Source organism: Syngnathus scovelli, chromosome 4 (genome assembly GCF_024217435.2).
Source record: "Syngnathus scovelli strain Florida chromosome 4, RoL_Ssco_1.2, whole genome shotgun sequence".
Lineage (NCBI taxonomy): Eukaryota > Metazoa > Chordata > Actinopteri > Syngnathiformes > Syngnathidae > Syngnathus > Syngnathus scovelli.
In genome coordinates, this window is record NC_090850.1 from 8952654 (window position 1) to 8975570 (window position 22917).

At 42.1% G+C, this 22917-nt stretch overlaps 1 protein-coding gene across 1 annotated transcript in view; it reads left to right on the forward strand.

The window, feature by feature from the left end:
• Positions 1-22917, forward strand: part of igdcc3 (immunoglobulin superfamily, DCC subclass, member 3) — a 65036-nt gene that overhangs the window by 30505 nt on the left and 11614 nt on the right. The window contains exons 3-7 of the mRNA XM_049717913.2: positions 2123-2267; positions 3052-3182; positions 3468-3605; positions 6129-6287; positions 21707-21872. Of these exons, the coding sequence (XP_049573870.1) occupies positions 2123-2267; positions 3052-3182; positions 3468-3605; positions 6129-6287; positions 21707-21872 (739 nt within the window). The remainder of the gene's footprint in view (positions 1-2122; positions 2268-3051; positions 3183-3467; positions 3606-6128; positions 6288-21706; positions 21873-22917) is intronic.

Genomic DNA, 22917 nt, shown 5'->3' on the forward strand with positions numbered 1-22917 from the left:
AGAAGGACAGAGCCCATAGAGGCATTAGTGATTAGTTATTTTTTTATGTGCATATTCAAGCCGGACCCTAAAGCAGAGGTGCACGGACGTGAGGTAATGAGACATCAGAATGAGCAGGAATACCATTTTTTTTTATTCCAAGATGCCTGTGTCATGAGGAGTCATTTCCTATCACCACCCAGCTTTGCCCGGCGGCCGGTCTGGACGGGCGCCGGCACGGACCCACGCCTCTTAGAAAATACACAAGGGCGGATCAGAAACGTCCAGTGAGGCATAGCTTGTCTACCAAATTCACAAACACGCCAAACTAAACCATTGACGATGTGCCGTGAGTGAATGAGTGAAACCACTACCACTGAAAAATAAAAAAGCAAAAAGACCAAAAACACATAATGAAATGTAATGACAACATCCATTGTAATTAGAAGAAGAAAGACACAATAAAGGTGTGTGAGCAATATAAGACACAATGCATAAATACACTTGACAGTGTAAGGACGCACATCGGAGCAAGGTGTCATTCTAAAGAAAGCCTTCTATTGCTGCATACTGCTTTCCAATTGACCCTCCTCTGAATAATGAATTAATGCAAGCTAAGGTTGAAATACCAGTGGGTCTAGAAATAATAGGGCATCTTCTTTTGTTGAATATTAACTGTGTTTGGCGAAGTACACTCTCATCCAAGTTAATTAAGTTTGACATTAAATGAATCCACGTGGGTTGGAGAAGGAGAGAACATTGTGAATGACGAGGACCTCTCCCTAATTGAGTTTGAGTATGAATCCTTTGTTGTTGATATGTGACGTGTAGCTGAAGTGAACTCTGTACGTGGATATTGATGGATATGTCATCCTAGTCAATGTTTGCATTTTTTTTTTTTAAATCTGCCTGACCTTCCATACAAAATAGTAACATATATCAGGAAATCCATATGTCTTTCACGAATGTAAACAGAGATCACCTTCAGCAACCGGACAGTGTGGCTCGTCTACAATTAGAGTCGATGTTTAATTATTGTGTTATATATATGTGTGTGTGTATCTCACTGACGTTTTAAAAGTGTATTCTCCCATGCCAAGCCTTTAGCTTTCGTGAGGGGCTACACCTTGTGGTTGCATGCATTTCATAAAGGCCAAACTGCTTTGAAGCAGTGGTAAAGAATAATTGGGCTTTTGTTTGGCTCCCAGGCTCCCCCTAGAATTGTTGGTTGCAATGTGTTTTCAGCCACTGTAGGAAATATACTGTATATCTTATAAAGCATAATTCTCTCTTGTTCTTCTGAACATTCCTGGAAAAGGATGTCTTTGCTCCGAGTAGTTTCTGTCAAATGCATAAACACTCTGCACACAATGTACATTTAGGTTAAATATTAGCTTCTTGTTCATTAATAATTCCCTCAAATGTTAATCTCTGTTGAGTATTAAATCTCTAACGGAATTCAGATTCTAAGAACTGTAACCAACAGTCAAAAGTTAAACAATGTGCACGCAAAACACCAACCTTATTGGAGAAGTGAAAATGTATCAGCATTTGTTGATGGAAACACCAAACACACAAATTGTTTCATAGCCATTATCAGTTGCAAATGTATTTTGTATCAAATTGATTGAGTAGATGTCTTGAGGGTACAAAGACACAGACCACTGACCAGACGTTGAAAAGATGACGAGGTGGTCCATCAGCATTCTCATTAATGCATGCAGAATGGGTCACATAATACCAAACTAACACCAAAAACCAGATTTTTCAACCTATGCTCTTTTCCCTCCACCCAGGCACTTACCTTGATTCGACGTCACAACAGCGTCAAATTCAAATCCGCTCATTAGGGTTTTGCAAAAAATGGCATACATGTCCAAATTAAAGCTCAGCCCTCAAAACCTGGACCTCATATATTACCGCGAAGTAGCTACAGTATTCATTTTCAAATTGATGGCTTGTTTGGACGTCCGAGTGAACCAATTTCGAAGCAGGTGTCAATTAAAGATCAAAACCACACAGAAGAAACGTTGACCTTATATGTACATAGCTCTGTGCCTTACCTTTGTTTTTTCCACCCCGTGTGTTAACAAACAAGTAACTAAATATCCTGTAAACATCTCCTCTTCTTCCTTTCCCATAGCCATGGCGGACTTCCATGTCCAACCAGAGCCAGTGCATGCTGAGGAGTCTGGTGTGGCCAGATTCCAGTGCCAAATCCATGGCCTGCCAGAGCCTCTTATCAGCTGGGAAAAAAACGGGCGCCCTGTTGACACCAAGGACAAGAGGTCTGAATTGCAATATGTCGTGACACATTAGTTATGATGTCCCTTTGTTACTTTCAAGTGTACCAAAGTAATAAAAACATGATGATGTCACATATTATCAATCACTCGGGGCTCCCATTGTCTCCAAGAGGCATTCCCAGGCCAACTGTGAGTCATGGTCATAGTCCCTACAGTGTGTATAAGGTCTGAGGCTCCCTCTTCCTTCTGGGTTGGACTCGCCTGGAAGACCTCACCTGGGAAATGTCCTGGAGTCATTCATAACTAACTTGGAGGAATAAGTGTCTTGACTTTGAGTCCCTCCCAGACGGTGCAGAGCCTCACCTTACAATACCTGTGTGTGGATGTGTGTGTGTCTGTGTGTGTGTGTTAGGGGTGGTCCACTGCTTAACAGCATTCTTTGAGTCCATTACCTAGACCTCATTACTCTTATATGCTCATAGGAGAGAATGGGAACGTAAGTGGGCTAGATAAATCGAGAGCTTGGCTGCTTGCCTGAACTCTCTTCACTACCACAGTCCAATAGTTTGACACCAATCCTCCTGTCAATCTCCTTCTTAATGCCTGTGTGAAAGAGACACTTAAGCTTTCCACATGATGAAGAACCTAAAAGCCAAAGCACATAAACATTGAAGATCACACCATTTGCAAACAGCAGAAAATAATAAGACCTGAGGCCACTAAGTTAACAAAGACACCTTGGATAATTTGGCTTTATAGATCCATAAAAATTTGGTCCATAAAAATGCTATTGTGAATAATAATTTGCACCTTCTTTTTTTTGTAGGTACACTCTGCTGCCTACAGGTGTTCTGCAGATTACAGGAGTGCGCGAGGAGGACAGTGGAAAATTTTGCTGTGTGGCTCATAACAGTGCAGGAGTGAAACACAGTGCTGAGGCCCTTCTTTCTGTTTCAGGTTGTTTCACAACTTTAATAGTAGCATACCATGAGCATTTTCATATTCTCCCTGTGGGACAAACTATTTACTCGCTTTACTGTATAATCATGCCTTCTGTGTCCTGATTCCTTGTTGTACTTGTCACCATTACAGTATAGTTACCAAGATTTTCCAAACCTATTGTTTATCTGTCAGATCCAAGAGATAGAGTATATTGTTCTGAGGAACTGTAGAGGAATCCAATTAAAGGATGCTATCCATCATTCCCTTTCCTATCTTAAATATCCACCTTTCTTTTTCCAGGCTCCCAGTCATCTGTTTACAAAGAACCAATGATCCTAGTTGGTCCAGAAAATCTCACCCTTACTGTTCACCAAACGGCCATTTTGGAGTGTGTCGCCACTGGATACCCTCGCCCCATTGTGTCTTGGAGCAGGCTTGGTAATGAAAAGACAAGATTAAATCAGATTATGTTTTTTCAGTTGTATCTTTTTTTATGTTATTCTGGATGTCACTGATGTGCAGACTATCAAATTGCCCAGTCATGCATGCTATATCAGCGTGGGTGATGCATCTATATTGGTATTCTCACAACCACTCCGCTTTGTTTCGTCATGGGTTGTCTTTTAATACACGTGTGTTGTTTCAGTGTAAGCCGTTGCGTACTATATGTAATGCAATGGGACAACATGAGACTTAAGGGCTGTATATAGTAAACATGGTGTTGTTGATAAGTACATGGTTCATCTCATCATGAAGCTCGCAGGAAACAGAGGAGATCCTGGAGACTAATTGCGTTGTAAGGCTGAGACACATGCAATTAGCTTTCCCCTCCCTTGGTGCTCATTGTAATTCTTAACTGTTACTCAAATCTGTCCTGATCACTTTTTCAACATCTGCTTTCCTTACCTATTATCAAAACTGATTCGTTGCTCCAAGTATAACCTGGAGCCCCTCCCATTAACAGTTGAAGAATAATCACATTGACGCTTCAATTTTACGCTACACGTTAGGATTTGTACAGATTAAATTACTTCAAAGAGGCATAATGAAGCTAATAGTTTCACAATGCTCATTGCTTAATGCTGGAGTTTTTTTGTTCCTATTCATTGAGCTGCGCCACACCCTGTGAGCTCCAGCTTTCTCTTTTCTACTAAGTGACACTAAGTTAATTTTTTTCCTGGCTGAGGCAACGCGAGAATAAGAAATTTTGCCGTAATAGGGGCAGAAAGAATAAATGCGCTATTGTTTAGACAAAGCTGGATTGATATTTGCGGTCTAGTGGGTAATTGCGGGGAGTTAATTATGACAGAAACCTACAATAAACACACTATAATGCCAGGCACTGCAGGGTTTGCCCCTGCACCGTTCAAGCTAGCTGCTATTTATATTATAATAATTTTATTTAGGTCTTATTTAAGCATTGTCGGACCTCACAAAACACAAAGATGTTATAACTTTTCGTCAATAATGAAGATTATAAACATCTTTATTTCATTATTGTGCTCATGCTCAATGTTTTGGTCAGCCAGTTGGTTGGTATTGTAAGGTTTACATTTAACTTTCAGTACGTCCTTTTTCTATGTATCTTGTCCTTATATGGGCCACAGGTGAGCTGCCAGTCACCTGAAGTGCACTTGTAGGCAAACAAAAATTCACACATACACAGCTATGATCAATTTAGAGACTTTCGACCTAGCAATTTGGAGTCTTCTGTCCAAAGGCAACCCATACGAGCACAGTGGGAAAAGGCAAAGTCCACACAATAGGGCTTGGATCACAATTTAAAACCCAGGACATCTTGACTGTGAGGCAGACGTGCTCACCACTGGACCCATCATGCTACCCACTTATTTTTTGACATAACCTTACATTACAAGATGACAAAGTTTCTGTGTGACCTCTCTTTGAAATGGGCCACATGTTTGATTGTCAGTCCTGTTTGACTGACAATCAAACATGTGGCCCATGTTAAATAGACTTTTTACACATTTGTATGCGGACCGTACAGGCTGCAGAATTTCACTCTGAAAAGGGATTGAATAGGTCCCCTTTGACTATTCCCCATTGCTAATATCAGAGACAGGCACAAGTCATTGTTGGCGTGGGGACTGCAGATAGGGAGCAGACAAAAGTGATTGCTTATCATGTAGGTACAGCAAGAGCGGCGGTCTATTCGAAGCAAAGATATTAAGAGTAGAAATTGCAGTTGGAAGTGCCATCACTGTAGCTAAAATCTGTATGTCTGCATCACTTATTAACAACATGTAGCTCTTTGGTTGTTGCAAATAGAAAGGTTGAACACCACAATTAATTTGGAGATACATGAAAGAAGGAGATTAAACATAAACCAACTAAATAGCATTTGAAAAGTGGTTTCTTCTTATAGCTCTTGATTCTTTTTACTCTATCCAATACTAAGGATTTATAGAATGTGAATGTTTGATCATCATCTCTATCTCAGCGACCTACACATTATCTAAACATCACCTGTATGTTCTCAACTACTTTACATTCAAAGAAAAAAAAAGCACTGCAGCCACGAGCAGTTGCATCCTTGAATTGTACAAGACAACTTGCTGAAGATTTGTCATAGCATAATAAGTGAAGGGCACTCAGCGAGTGCAGCATTCGTGAAGGTATAAACATTAAGAGAATCTCAAATGTAGAAACCTGTTGAAAATTGTATTTTGACTGCCCATGTTAAATGGAAATAAACAACACAAGATCATTCTGATTAGACTAAGATATTGTAGTATGTAAGCTATATCTGTTACAAAACTCTATTTGGAAGCCTAGCTTCATAAATTTTGAAATATATTATAATAAAGAAGATGAACACCTAAGGTTGATCACACAGCAGTATAACCCATGCTGATTAAAACAAAGCACCGTTGCCAAAGGTCATTTATGAAACAGCTTGTCTTCTCAAATATCTGCTTGCTTTCCTTTTCTCTTTTTAAGATGGACGTCCTATCGGTGTGGAGGGTATTCAAGTACTTGGCACCGGAAACTTGATGATTTCTGATGTCGGTGTGCAGCACTCAGGAGTTTATGTGTGTGCTGCTAACAAACCAGGGACCCGTGTGCGTAGGACTGCTCAGGGCCGTCTAGTGGTTCAAGGTGAGTCCTGGTGGAAAGGAATGTCACATTGTTTAGTTTAGTTTAGTTTAGTTTATTGTTTAGCACATATTATTATAGCAATAACAGTGCAAAGGAGGGAGACGAAGCCTAGGGCTTGTAAGAAGCTCCACTCCTGTTATATATACAAGCAAAGTGCAGAACAAACAAAGTGCTGTGCAGTCAAATGTCATTCAAGTGTTTAAGAAAAGAAAAAAAAAAATATATATATATATAAGTAAATAAACAAAAGCATAACAAGCTAAATATTAATTTGTCATATTTATATATGCATATATACGAGTGTGTATGTATACATACATAAACAGATACACAATACAAAAATAAGAAACAAGCGAAACAAAATAGACACTTATCGATGTTGAAGCAATCAAAGAGACACCAGATAGGAATAGCTAAAAGGGAACAGAAGAACTGTAAACAGAAAATAACAAAACAAAACAAGGAAGAATCTGAGTCAAAATTGTGGTTTAAGTTGATGATCATAGTATGGATCAGCTGAGTGCGGTGGAGTAATTATGGACTGGTAGGATCATGAGTGGAGAAGATGGTGTTTTAGGTGCTTTGTAAAAGCAGCCTGTGCAGATATGGATCGGATATGGATTGGGAGCTTATTCCAGAGTGAGGGCCCTCTAAAGTGGATATTATATTGATGGCGTGATTTTCGACAGAAAGGTGGGTGAAGATTGTCCCTCTGACTTGTTGGATAAGAATGAAAGTCTGATGCAAATGTGAAGAAATTATGAAAAGTGGCTGGAAGGCACTGGTAGCGAAAATGAAGGTGAAGCTCAAAGCTATCAAATAGGCAAAAACATATCCAAGCTACAACTTCAAATTATTGAAAACAGACAACAACCTCAGAACCAAATTTGCAGTTGATGTAGAAAACAAATATAATGCTCTTGAAGCAATCACAGAAGAGGAGAGAAAATGGGAAAATCTGAAAGAAAGCATAAAAGAGGCTGCTAAAGAAAATATCCCATCCAAGCCAAAGAAAGAGCACAAAAAATGGATGACAAACGAGATCTTGGACCGCATGGACTCCAGACACAAAGCGAAAAATGACCCTACAACATACAAATCCATTGATAAGGAAATAAAGAAAATGTGCAATGATGCTAAAGAGGCTTGGTTAAATGAACAGTGTAATGAAATAGAGAGAACATGCAGGACGGACAGCAAGTACATGCACAGCAAGATCAAGGACATTTCAGGCAAAAAGACAACATCCCAAAGCGGTTGCATAAAATCCAAAAATGGAAACATCCTGGTGAAAAAAGCAGACATTCTCAACAGGTGGTCTGAGTATATTGAAGAATTGTTTGATGACGACAGAGAAGACCAACCAGAGAGTACCAAACCAATGGAAGGACCGCCAATCCTGGATACGGAAGTCGAAGAAGCAATTAAAACGATGAACAAAGGAAAGGCTGTAGGGCCCGATCAAATTCCCATAGAGGTCTATGAAGCCCTTGGAGAATGGGGAACACAGAAACTTACTTCACTGCTGAATGACATCTATGATACCGGGAACATACCTGCTGACATGCTTCGCTCCACATTTATAACACTCCCCAAAAAACCAGGAACAACTGATTGTGAAAGTCACAGAACGATAAGCCTCATGAGCCATACATTGAAACTCCTCCTGAAAATACTCCTGGTGAGGCTGAGAAATAAAATAAGACCAGAGATCTCAGAAGCACAATGATGAATATGAAAAGATCACTCCTCAATACAGTACGAAAAAGACAGATGAAATTCTTTGGGCACATCTACAGAACAAAGGGAATAGAACATCTCAGCGCAACAGCAAAGATTGAGGGAAAGAGAAGCAGAGGACGCAAACGACAAATGTATGTGGACAGCCTCAATGAATGGGCAACTCATAAAGAGCTAACAAACAACCAGTTCATGAAAGCTTCGGATGACAGAGAAGAATGGAGGGCCATGGCCGTCAATGCCTGTTCCAGGCAAGACACTTGATGATGATGATGAATTGAGTAAAGGAAACAGGAAACTATAATACAGAGTGAGATGAGCAGAAGGATGGACCAAGGGACAAACTTTTCGTAAAATACCTAGCATTTTCATAGATCTTTTGCAAACCAAATCAATGTGTTTGGACCAATTTAACTCCTAGGAATTTGGTGCTAGTAACTTGATCGATTTCGTTATTGTTTATGTAAATTTTGGTCTGTTCTTTGGGGTAAGATTTGTTTATATTGCAGAAGATCATGAAGTTAATTTTTTTTCTATTGAGTGTCAACTTATTTGTTTTGAACCATTTTGTAATAGCGTGCAACTCAGCATTCACACTTGCAATGAGGGAATTAAAATCATCGTGGGTGGCCATGAGGTTGGTATCGTCCACAAATAACAATGGGAGAAAATTTGAACAAGACATGGAAAAATCATTTATGTACACCAAAAATAATAGAGGACCCAATATTGAGCCCTGCGGGACCCCAAATAGTATTTTAGATCTGTTGGAAGAACAACCATTTAAATATGCATATTGTTCTCTGTTGGCAAGATAGTTCGTGAACCATTTCAGGGCAGAATCGTTCACTCCATATCTCTCTAGCTTAGCGATAAGGATCTTATGGTCGACAGTATCAAATGCTTTAGTTAGATCTAGAAAGACACCAAGAGTGAATTTCTTATTGTCAAGAGCTGTTGAGATATGGTTGACAAGCTGAAGCAGTGCATGCTCAGTGGAAAACATTTTGCAGAAACCATATTGATGCTTGTAGAGAATATTATTTGTTTCTAGGGGCTTTGCCAATCTTGAATAAACCAATTTTTCTAAAATCTTGGAGAAGCATGGAAGAATGGATATAGGCCGAAAATTACCATATTCATTTGTCTCGCCAACTTTGAAAATAGGAATGACTTTAGCAATTTTTAGTTCTTGGGGTACAATGCCAAATTTTAAAGATAAGGAGAAAATGTGTGTTAGTGGGTTTATTATTGAATGGATGATTTTCTTAATAAGTAAGCTTCTGATCTCGTCATGGCCAGGGGCCGAGTTGTTCAAGCTCATGACAATGCTGTAAACTTCCTCAACACTAGGAGGGTCAAGAATGGAGAGTGAAGGAAACTGCCCTTTAATTAGACAACAGGGGCTTGTATCAGAGGTTGAGAAGCTAGATGCCAAGGTAGCGCCAACATCCATCCATCCATCCATTTTCTGAACCGCTTAGTCCCCACGGGGGTTGCGGGCGTGCTGGAGCCTATCCCAGCCGTCATCGGGCAGTAGGCGGGGGACACCCTGAACTGGTTGCCAGCCAATCGCAGGGCACACAGAGACAGACAACCAATCGCACTCACACTCACACCTAGGGACAATTTGGAGTCTTCAATCGGCCTACCAAGCATGTTTTTGGAATGTGGGAGGAAACCGGAGTGCCCGGAGAAAACCCACGCGGGCCCGGGGAGAACATGCAAACTCCACACAGGGAGGGCCGGAGGTGGAATCGAACCCGCACCCTCCTAACTGTGAGGCGGACGTGCTACCCAGTGCGCCACCGAGCGCCAACATTTACGAAGAAATCATTGAAACCATTAGGAATATCTACTGGGTTTGAATGGGCTCCATTTTTCCACAGCATCTCATTTGGGGTAGATGTTTGAGATTTTTTGCGATGTAATAAATGGTTGATAAGATTCCATGTTTTTTTGATGTCACCAGAGGCTTGAGTAAATTTATCAGCATAGTAAGTTTGTTTGGTTTTCCTTAGTAATACTGTAAATTTAGTTTTATATTTCTTGTATGTTTCTATATTTATAGGGGTGGGATTTGCAATAGATTTTCTATAAAGTTTATTTTTTTTACGTGAAGATTTTTTTAGTTCATCCGCTATCCATGGTTTCCCTTTGGAGTTATTTTTACGATTAGAAATTAAAGGAAATGAGGACTCTAATGCATTTGTGAGTATTGTTAGAAAGGAGTGATAGGCTTTGTTGACATCTTGCAACAGGATAACCTCATCCCACGACACAGAGCTGATGATAGATATAAAAGATACCATGTTTTTCTCGGTAAATTTGCGGAATTTCATTTGATCACCAGTATGACCTTTGATTTTTGGACCACTATCATTGTGGATGAAATTAGGAAGATGATCAGATACATCACAGATCAACAGGCCAGATGTTATTTTGTAGTCTAGAGAATTAAATAAAATGTTGTCAATGAGAGTGGCCGTTGAGCTTGTGATCCTGGAGGGTTTGTTAATAAGAGGGAAAAAGTTACTGGAGTATAATGTATTAAGGAAGTCTGCTGTATGTGACTGCTTAGTTTCAAGCAAATTAATATTATACTCACCAAGTAGGACACACAATTTGTTTTCTTTGTTTATAATTTTTAGAGTGGAGTCGAGGGCTTCATTGAAAGTGATTTTATCAGAGTCTGGTGGTCTATATATACATCCAATTATCACATTTTTTGTTGTTTATAAGTGAGCAAGATGAAAGTTCTATAAACACAGATTCGGCTACAGTCATATCAAAGTTAACACTTAGATCCTTTCTGGGAGAGAAATTGAAATTATCAATCACATACAGTGAGACTCCTCCACCTTGCTTGTTTGGTCTACATGAGTGTATAGGAGTGTAGTGAGAGAGAGGGTAGCTAGATGTATTATCAACCATCCAGGTTTCAGTATTACTGAAAAGGAATGTGTTAAGGTTGATAAATAGGTTTGCAGACCATCATGATTTTTAGAGATACTCCGTACATTAAAGTGGACAGTGGAGAATACATTTGTTTGGCAGTGGCCAGGAGGAGTATTGCACAGTTTGCTAAACATATCTTCAGAAAAATATTCGCATGACAATTCAACAGATTTTAGGGAAGTGTAATTAGTATCCGGGTTCAAGAAGGACTCATAAATACCAGCAGTAACATTCTCTAGGTCAAATGAATTAAATAATAAAGAGTCTAGATTCGGTGGGACAGAAATTCCTGCATTATTGAGAGTGTCACTGGATGGCATGAAGGGTGTAAGGGGACGGTCTACCTGAGTTGGATGTCCTCCCCGCCAGTTTCTGTTTGCCATGTTGTGCTCCGCTGTAATCCACCATTCTCGTCAGGAGGGTCCAATAGGTACCAGTTTATGGTCATCAGATGAGCCATTGTAGATGTTAGGTTGGACCAGGCCATAGATCTTCAGTTCCTCCAGTTCACTCACAACGAGGGTTTTGACATCTTCTGGTGTTGCTTCGTTTGTTTTAATCCATACTTTGCAGTTTCTGACCCACGTTGCGAGAATCTTGTTTTCCTTCTTCAGTTTGCATGCGTTCCAGGCTATCTCAGCATTCTTCGTAGTGAGGTGTTCATTTAGGTAAACACCCGTTCCTTTTAGTTTCCTCCCTTGCTTCAAAAGATCCACTTTATGTTTCCTATTGACGAACCGAATGATAATTTTCGGAGCATCTTTTTGTCGTTTTCGGTTTCTTGGGAGTGTGTGACAAGCGGCAATGTTTCCTTTCTGGAGTTCCATATGCTTACTCTCAAAAAACTGTACTACCTGATTTTCAAGCGTTGACAGTTCGTCCGATGGAGAGCCATCTGTCGAGGGATCCGAAGGACCCGCCGCCCTGGCATAGGAGCGGTGTGTTGTTTTAAGACCAGTGATTATGAGGTCTTCTTGTCGGGAGTACTGCTCCAGTGCATCTACTCTCTGTACAAGCGACAGGATTTTCTCATCTTTCTCCTTGGATAATTTCTTAAGCTCCGTTAGTTCAGACCAGGGGTCACCAACACGGTGCCCGCGGGCACCAGGTCGCCCGTGAGGACCGCATGAGTCGCCCGCAGGACTGTTCTAAAATTAGCTCAAATAGCGGCACTTGTCAGTGAGCTGCATCTATTTATTTTACAGTCAAACCTCGGTTTTCGAACGCCCTGGTTCTCGAACAAATCGGAATTTGAACAAAAAAAATTCAAGATTTTTTTGCTTCGGTTGTCGAACAAAATTCGGAGGTCGAACCTCGCGAGATGAGCCGGGAGGACCCGAGAAAACCCGACGGCGCGGCCCGGATGCCGACTGACTCCGTTGTTATTGTATTTTCGTTAATTTGAGGAGTGTATTAACCCCTAATCATGCCTCCAAAGAAAGCAAGTGGGAGCAGTAAAGGACGTAAAGCCATCCTAAAACACAAAGACGCTCTTAAAGCAATGCGACAGTGAGCGCCCGGCGCGCTGCAGTTGCGCAATCGGATCAAATTAAGCTCCCTGCGCACTGAGGTCCACTTAAATTTTGGAAAGTACATCAGAACTTTAGAAATGTTTTCTAAATTTCAGCAACGGTTCTGTCACAATAATGCGACCAGTGCGGTGCAGTTGCGCGTTCGGTGGTGCGCTGCAGTTGCTTGATCGGACAAATATGCGCAAATGAAAAAATGCTTAAAAAAGGCGTTTTTTTTTTTTTTTGTGTGTGTCTTGAAACGGATTAAAAGATTTTCCATTATTTGTAATGGGAAAAATAGAATGGAATTCGACCGATTCGCTTCTCGAACCGCCTTCTGGAACAGATTGTGGTCAAAAACCAAGGTTTGACTGTAGTTTTGCTATTCTTGTTAAAATCACACTTACATGTGAACTGGAAATGACAATAATAACACATAGTTAAAGCCAAATTGAGCAAATTGGCTATTTCAGAAGTGTGTGTCAAACTGGTAGCCCTCTGCCTTAATCAGTCCCAGGAAGTAGCTCTCGGTTTGAGAAAGGTTGGTGACCCCTGGTTCAGACGTTAGCTGGAGCAGGGTGGCTTGCTGCTCTAAGAGTGTGGTAAGGTCTTGCCGTATCAAGTCTATGGATGATTTGAGTTCATCGTAGCCCTCATTGGGCGGCATGGCGTAAAGTTTGGAAGTGAAAAACCAGCTAGCCGCTGCAACTCGCCTACCTCAACCTTGTCTGGAAGGGAGCTGTTGTCCAGGTAGGTGTCTTCGTGGTTAAGGCACCAAAAAGTTAAAATAATTGTTTCTTACGTAGAGCTTTTACATGACGCTAAATTGTTCATACCATGACAAATCATTTTTCACCGATTGTCAAAATTCATGCAAGTTAGTATCTGCATGCTCTTGTCTGTTTCATAAACTACACTTGCAGTATGATTATACTTGACAGTATGCTTTATGGGGAGATGAATCACTATCCATTCCTTACCCCAATCAAAAGCTTATTTTGCCAGCCAAAGAAATAAACACATGAGCCAAATAAAGTGCTGGAAGGTACGTTTGTGTTTTTGCCCCAAGACCCCTACACTTCTGAAGTGTAGTTTACTCTTAAAGTACCGTATTTTCCGGACTATAAGGCGCACCGGACTATAAGGCGCACCTTCAATGAATGGCCCACTTTAAAACTTTGTCCTTATATAAGGCGCAGTGAACTATAAGGCACACCTTTAATGCATCATGTCAGATTTTTAATCCAAATCAAATCATTCTCCATTTTATCTTTTTTATTTCAACTTCAGGCGCAACAAATTACTTTATAATCACAAAATAATGATCCATAATCTTTTTGATTCATGATTCATAGTCTTCAGCGGGCCACTTATGATTGATTTCATGACACAATGCTTCGAGACACTTTAAATTTAGGAATTTGGTCCATATATAAGGCGCGCTGGACTATAAGGCGCACTGTCGGCTTTTGAGAAAATTTTAGGTTTTTGGGTGCACCTTATAGTCCGGAAAATACGGTGAGTGGACTGAGGAAAAGACACGTACAATGGACAGAGTCAGAAGATAATAAGGCCAAGAGTGTATGGAACCAAGGCAACCAAAAGCGCTAGCTTTTATTGGTATCTGGATCATTTGAAAAACTTTGAGACGCAAACACAAGGGCATTACTGATTGCAGTTGACTTGCTGTACTGTTAATTAATCCAGGACACACAATAATCCTGTGATTATTTCTTTTCTCAACTCGTCATCCGCATGTGATGGCGCAAGTTGACATGTTGACAAGGTGAGAGATAAGTGTGGTTTTGACCACTAAGATGAGGACAGATGTGTGCATCCTTGTGCATGACATGTCCCCAAGCAGGAAACATCTTTCATTCACTCTGTTCTTACATTGATTAAACAGGTCCACACTTTGCTTTAGTAGTATTGATCCAGGTCAATACTTCATTTTATCTTCCTGTCAAGTCAAAGACAATCATCTTATCCTTACAGGGGGGAAACAGATGTTAATTATGTGCTACTGTCTGTGTTTTTGGTATTGATTTCTGTTGCAAAAAGATGGATTGTGAAGTTTGAATATATGAGCGTGGGGAGTATGGCTTTAGAACAGAGATTGGCAACCTTAAATACTCAAAAAGCCATTTGGACTGCACACAAGTCAAAACATCCTTTTGATATCAAAAGTGGGAATAACACTGAATATACCTTTTTTAATCCACATGTTCAACAATGTGTTGTATTTATGATGTCAATGAACTCGCACCTTGTAGCGGGTGCATAAGGATAAACAAGCACACAGTCAGTAAGTGAAGCGACAAGGAAGCACAGAGGGGGATTCATAATCAAAACAGTCATGAGGCAACAGAAAGTCAATGCTGCCGCTGTCTTCACTCCTTTGACGTACACATTATCGACACATATTGCTCTTTTCCGCTAAAAACAAACACAAACTATCGCCAATGACTCCTCTTTGTCCACCATGTTTGTTTACGCTGAAGTTTTGCAGGTTTTCTTGTCTCTTGTCTCTCCTGGCAATTTTCAGTTCATGTGTGATGTGTTGACTTTACACATCACACGTGCTCATTTAAAACTCGTGATTTGTAATCGTTATGTGTGGAGTCTCGTGTTTTGGAAGTGTGACATTTTTTTGTAATGTGCATATTTTCGGACGTGTACAGCTTACGCACCGTAGTCGGTGTGGATTGCAGTCCATACGAATTCCGTATGGACACGGCTCCGCCTGAGCATCGCAACAGCGTTAGTCTATCACATTTGATTTAGGTTTTGCTTAGAAAGTCTGGCAAGCGGCTCCATATAACTGTGATTGTATGCGCGGGCACATCAGCGACAGCTTGCTTGTTTATTTGTGCTGCTAAGTCACATGGCAGATGGCCCAACACAATAGGGGAGTGGGGATGGAGGGGAGGGGGAGGAGTGAGGTTAAGGAGCAAACTGTGCCTGCTCGCCGCTGAGAGAGAAGTAGCAAGTTTGGCAACCTGGCTGTGCATGGGGGTATTGGGAGGAATATTCAAAATCCATATAGGATTAATACAACTGTGTTGCACAATGTCATATAGAAATTACACATAGAATATTATGTGACCAAACAATTAAGCTCTTCCAGTAAATTTATGAGGGTAATTATAAGTTTTTTGGATCGCAAAGGAAGATAGGAAAAATGCAAGGAGAATTGCAAATTGAATTGCAAGAGCTACAGGGATGGCATGGATGTTGCTGATGATATAACACTTACCACAGGTACAAATAAATATCCCTTTGAATTCCACCTGACCTTCACCCCTGAAACAGCCCTCGAAGTTCATGCCATAATATACAACAAAAGAAGCAGAAAAAGGTAGAAAACATGTGTAGGCAGCCGTCGATCCCGGGAGATCATGGGTTTGCGCCTGTTGGTGTCACTCCACGGCAGTGCTTCGTTTGGCTATGCAGTCCGATCCGGGAGGCACAGCTTCTGCCGGATCTTGCACAGCGGTGGTCAGAGGTGTTATTAAAATCTTGAAAATTCAGATTTTTATTTCTCAGTCTTTTGCCGTTGGCCTGCTGCCTCAGGATGTCTTCGTAGGCGACAAGACCTTCTCTCGTTTTCTGTCTCCAGTAGCTTCTGCCTTGAGCGATAGTTTGCCATGTGTTCAGTCCGATGCCTGCGGCTTTCATATCGTGTTTACAGGTGTCCTTGTAGCACAGCTGGGGTCGTCCTACTGGCCTCAAACCAGACGACAATTCGCCGAACAGGAGATCTTTGGGGATTCTTCCCTCGCCCATACGGGTCACGTGGCCCAGCCAGCGCAGGCGTCTCTGCTTGAGCAGGGAGAACATGGAAGCTATTTTGGTCATCTCCAGCACTGCGTTGTTGGTTACATGATCTTTCCAGGTGATCCCGAGGATGCGTCGTAGACATCGAAGGTGGAAGGCATTCAGTTTCTTCTCTTGTCTTACATGGAGCGTCCAGGTTTCGCTGCCATAGAGTAGGGTGCTCAAGACACAAGCTTTGTAGACCTGAACCCTGGTGTTTCTCGTCAGGTTGTTGTTGGACCAGACTCTTTCTGTGAGGCGAGCAAAAGTTGATACAGCTTTGCCGATCCGCCGAGCGAGTTCCTTGTCAATAATCACCTTGTCTGAAATGGTAGAGCCCAGGTAGATAAAGTCATGGACGGACTCCAGCGTGTGGTTTGAGATTGTGATTGCCGGTGGTGTTACAACATCCTGGCCCATCACTTGTGTCTTTTTTAGGCTGATGGTTAGGCCGAATTGTTCACAGGCGTATGCGAAGCGAGACATGAGTGCCTGGAGTTCCTCTTCTGTGTGGGTTGCAACAGCTGCGTCATCAGCGAACAAGAATTCTCGGAGGCACCTGGTTCAAACTTTGGTCTTGGCCTTTAGTCTTGTGATGTTAAAGAGGTTGCCATCGTGTCTAGTTCGTAAGTAGATTCCTTCTGTGGCGTTTCCAAATGCAAACTTCAGCATGACGGAGAAGAATATACTGAACAGGGTTGGAGCCAGAACACATCCTTGTTTTACCCCGCTGCTGATGTTAAATGGTTTGGATGCATTGCCGTTGTGTATGATAGTTCCTTGCATGTTGTCATGGAATGATTTGACAACGCTCAGCATGGTGGGGGGGGCAGCCAATTTTTTTCCAAAATGTTGAAAAGTCTTTTTCTGCTCACGAGATCAAAGGCCTTGGTTAGATCGATGAAGGCAAGGTAAAGTGGTTTTCCTTGTTCTCTGCATTTCTCTTGTAGTTGCCTCACAGTTCTCAACTACCATATCTATGGTGGATCTTTCTGCTCTGAATCCGCATTGTGATTCTGGGTAGACTCTGTCGGCCAGGACCTGCAATCTTCTTAACACTACGCGCGCGAAGAGTTTGCAGACAATGCTGAGGAGTGAGATTCCGCGGTAATTGTTGCAGTCACTTCTATCACCCTTTTTCTTGTATAGGGTGACTATGTTTGCATCTCGCATGTCCTGTGGCACTTCGCCTTCCTTCCAGCACAAAGAGAGGATCTCATGAAGATGTTGGATGAGTGTACCCTTTGCGCATTTCAGAACTTCTGGAGGGATGCCATCTTTTCCTGGTGCTTTGCCAGACACAAGGTCTTCTAGCGCACTGATAAAGTTCACCACGCCTGTTGATGTTCGGAGCTGAAGTTTCAGGAGTCTCTCTGTTCTCTCTGGCAAGATGGAACCAGATAGGCTGTTCCGATAGGAGAATCCCACCCCGTGTTCTTTTGGTTCACCAGGCTGTTTTCCTTGCCAGATAAAGGTGTAATCTTTCTCCCTGATGCAGCCAGAAGAGAGGAGTCTTGTTTTCTGAAGAGCAACAATGTCTAGCTGTAACCTCAGAAGTTTGTTGTTGATAACGGCGGTCTTTCGGGCATCATTGATGGCTTGAAGGTCTTCAGAAAGGCCAGTGGTTAAGGTTCGTACATTCCACGTGCCAATTTTCAAGTATGAGCGGGGTTTTCCTTTAGTTTTCCCGTTTTGTTTGCATTTTCGGCCTGGTGTAAGACTTTGTCGGGCTACTTGTCAGGTTTCCCCTATGACCCACACACCCAGTGGGGCAAGTAGACCGTGGCGAGGCAGCACCTTACTGGCTGGGGACTGCCCAGCTTGAAGCGGGCGGTAGCTGCCCAATGAGACGCGAAGATCTCTCCCACTGTCGAAAGCAACCCCTGGCGCCTCGCTCTTCGCCAATCGAGCGGTGGCTTATAACCGGTAAATCTGCTGCTTTCCGTTTTTGTTCCAACGCTGTGACGTGATGCTGAAGTAGACTCTTCAGGGCGCAGAGCCTGGGCATGTTTCTATGGAGAACAAGCTGTTGCCCATTTACCAGGTTCCCCCACTCCACTCCGCTGGACACACCAGAGGAAGGGCAGGGCCAATACTGTCTGAGTGCCGGCGAAGTCGCAGGAGTTGCCGGAAAGAGGTTGAATCAACACAGGATCCGCCTTAGGGACTCCAGCTCCGGATTTTTCCTCGGGGTTGACTCCCGAAGCCTTTTCCCATGAACGGAGGTTTGAAATCAGAGTTTTCCTTCTCCTTTTCCTTCCTAACCGAAGGGGAAATTGATTTTCTGTAGGGGTTGACTCCCTTAGCCCATTCCTCTCACGAGGAACCCACTGGGCAGTGGTACTATTTAACGCATAGTTTGGGGGCTGGTTCGTGGGCACCAGGGCGTGTCCACACACCGGTGGGCCTGCGTGCCGCACCTCTAGGGGCCAGACCTCCTCCGAGTCCCTTGTAGTTCCGCCTGGGTCCGTGTTGTACCCAGTTACCGTGTGTCGCCGCGTGGAGGCACTACATAGGGCTTGCTGTTAGAGAGGCTATGTACTGGCAGGGAGAGACTTACGCACTCGGCTCTCCCGTTCACAAACTGCCAGCCAGCGGTGAGGGTTGACAGTGAGAAGTGACATGCTCTAGGCACTCTACCAACACACTAGACGCATCACAACAACCCGACTTGGTCTTATGAAGTCAGACACATTACACAAACATACAACAGACAAACATAGTGAGCTAATAAAAGGCCTCACAAATGCTGTCAGCAAACATGGATGGAAATTCTGACGCATTTGTTGGAATTTGTTGGTATGGATTCAAATGTTTGCATGAGGCACTATAGAACTATTGGCTAAAATGTTTCCATGTGTTTACTTTGTGTATATAAATAAACTACAAAAGTTTGGAACTGATGTGTTACTATTATCTGACAATTTTACTGATTTGCATGTGTCGAAGTACTTTGTAGTATGTTCTCATCCTTGGTCAAACACTCTTTTGTCCATCACTTTGTGAGATACTAGGTTACCGTATTTTCCCACAAGCCATACAATGCATAATAAAGTAGGAAAAGACATACATATATAAGTTGCACTGGAGTATATGTCACATTTTTGGGGAAAATGTATTGGATAAAATCCAACAACAAGAACAGACATGTCATCTTCAAAGGCAATTTAAAATAAAAATAGAATAAAGGCAACAACAGGCTGAATATTTGTATGGTATGCTAATGTTACATGACACATCAACAACAACTGAGAACATGCCTGGTATGTTAACATAATAAACAAACGAGTTATTCAGATAACTATAGCATAAATAACATGCTAACAAGTTTACCAAACCATTCGTGTAAATCCAAATCATTAAATGCAATGAACTCTGTGTCACTTTTAAACAACTCCGCAAACAGTGGAAGTAGAAGATGCGGCACTTCCTCTTCTACGTTGCTTACGTCAGACTAATCAAAACAATTATCAACACAGGCCTAGAGCGCCTTCTTGCGGTTTAGTGTGAAAATAACATGTGAAATGATATAATAATGTGTTAATAATTTCACTCCTATTTTGCTCCAGAGTATAAGTCGCACCACCAACCAAACTAGGAAAAAAACTGCGACTGATAGTCCAGAAAATACAGTACTCATTGTTTCATAGAGATGAACAGGTGTGCCATGATATGATTCTCACAGTTCAATTTACAGCATGGTTGCTCAAACCATATATGATCCATCCATCCATCCATCCATCCATCCATCCATCCATCCATCCATCCATCCATCCATCCATCCATCCATCCATCCATCCATCCATCCATCCATCCATCCATCATCCATCCATCCATCCATCCATCCATCCATCCATCCATCCATCCATCCATCCATCCATCCATCTTTCAGTCATGAGCATAGGTGAAGCTCAGAACATAGATTGACCAATCGCTCAAGCCTTTCACCTTTCGGCTCAGCTCCTTCTACACCACAACCGACTGATAATGAGTCTGATACTGATAATGACCTCCTTGGTGAACCCATGGGGAGGGATACCATGTTGCCTCTTTGGGCTGTACCCGATTGGGCCCCATGGGTGCAGCCCTCCCACCACCAACACTTGCCAATGAGCCCCACTTCCAGGCCTGGCTCCAGAGAAGGTCCCGGTGGCCAGCGTCTAGGCAGGGGAGATTGAGGTGCAAAGGTTTTAGAGGTCTATGAACCGTACTATGTCTGTTCTCTTAAACTAGCATCTGTTTGTCATGGGTGACCCTGCCATGAGCATAAATCACCAGACAACTTATCTTAGATCACTGGGACACAAAAAGCCCTCTCCTAGGATAAGATGACAGCTCAGGGAGGGGACTGTAATTTTTTTTCTGTGATATTTTTCTAATCAGGATTCACAAGAATTATTGACCCTGCTAACATGCATGCTCCCAGGTCCTATTAGATAATTATGACCACGAGGCATTATTCCAACATTATCCTCTGCAGCTTTCTACACTCTGTGGACTGTGAAATATCATCAAAATCTGTTTTATTAATAAGCATAGGCATAAATAATTCAGTGCAATAGTTAAAAATCACTATTCTAATTAAAGCGGCAACCAAAATGAAACTTAGGCAGATGTAGCTGTAATTACTTAATGTGATTTAAAGTATCTATAAAGTCCCTGCCTTGCTCTATATGAATAAGTTATCAGCTCTAATTGACCATTGGTGCTTGCGTGTAGTATGGGGGAGACATAATATGATGAAACTGCAGTTTACTTCCATTTGTTAAAGTGTTTTAAATCACATTAGGGCTAACAAATGTTCTCTTGCTTGCACCTCTTTGTCTTTTATTTTCCTGTTTTTACATTAGTATGACATATTGTAATCATAGGCGGCACGGTTAGCACGTCCGCCTCACAGTTAGGAGGGTGCGGGTTCGATTCCACCTCCGACCCTCTCTGTGTGGAGTCTGCATGTTCTCCCCGTGCTCGCATGGGTTTTCTCCGGGTACTCCGGCTTCCAAAAACATGCATGGTAGGCTGATTGAGCACTCCAAATTGTCCGTAGATGTGAGTATGAGTGCGGATGGTTGTTCGTCTCTGTGCCCTGCGATTGGCTGGCAACTGGTTCAGGGTGTCCCTCACCTACTGCCCAATGACTGCTGGGATAGGCTCCAGCACACCCGCGTCCCCCGTGGGGACAAGCGGTATAGAATATGGATGGATGGATATTGTAATTATACTAACTGACACCAGTTACAACTGTAAAAAAGCATTCAAACCAAATGTAGAGTTTCTGTGAGGTAATAACTAGTAGTTCGTGAGATTAACACTGCAATATATCACTTTTGATTGGTTTTACCAAGTAGTGTCCTTTGATGAGACCATTCTCTGACATTTGCATATAATTTTCAGCTCCTGCAGAGTTTATTCAACCTCCGCAGTCCATCGCCCGCCCTGTGGGGACTACCGCTATCTTCACCTGCCAAGCCCAGGGCGAACCTGAGCCCCAGCTCACTTGGCTCAAGAATGGCCGGATCCTGGAGCCTGATGGCCAAATCAAGCTCAGGAACAACAACAGGTAAGTAGGCAAGTAACAAAATTGAACATGTGTGCAGATCTTAATGATGCATTTAAGTAACATTTGGGACATTGAAGAATACTATTTTGCTTTGACTGGTTGTGATAAATTCCTTTGGGTGGCATTTCTCCATCAACTTGGCCATTTTACCCTGGCTGATTTAATGCATGTCTTTGTGTGCGTGCACCTTATTGGATGCTTTCCCGTGGTGGTCCCCTTGAGTGCAATGAGTTTTGTAGGAGCATGTTTTCACACGATAAAGTCCACATGCTGCAGTGACTGCTTTATTGTCTTACGGAACGTGGCATTGCAAATGCATCTCAAAGATAATTTAAATGATTAATTTACATTGTACCAGCTTGTACCCACCTTCCTTTATTGCCATGTATTTGCATGAACTGTGGCAGCACGGGAAATGTTAGCAGTTGGCGGCCGAGATTTTCTGGTTCCTTTCTCTGCTTGTGTAATTTGCTTGTCATGTGCTTCTCTGTGTTGCGAGATGTAATGCTTCCGCCCACACCTCTAGAGGTTATCTGGAGACTTTAAATTGCCCATAGGTGTGAATTTGAGTGTTACTGGTCGTTTGTCGGAATGTGCGACCTGTAATCTCCCTCTCGTTCAAAGTCAGCTAGGATAGACTCCAGTTTGTCTGTGATCATAAACAGGACAAGCGGTATAAAATGAATGAATGCATGAGCTGTAATAATATTGCCCCCATTCCAAGTGGAACTGGTGCATTCAGAAGAAATAATAAATAAAGGTGACCAATGTTTTTTTAAAACAAACTATTGTAAATATCGCGCAGTGTTTCATAGCCCCAGCACATATACTTTTTCGTACATTCTGTAACATATGACTCCATGCAGGGTTCAATTTTTCCGTTTGGGCCACGCAAGAAACCAACCACTATTCATTGCTTTATTATTCATAAGGAAAATGTAGAAAATGTACTACATATGCATAAAAAAGATCAATAGCTGCAGTGGAGTGCAGCAAGTACATTGAGCAGACATCACCATCACTCACATGTACTCATCCACTCCCA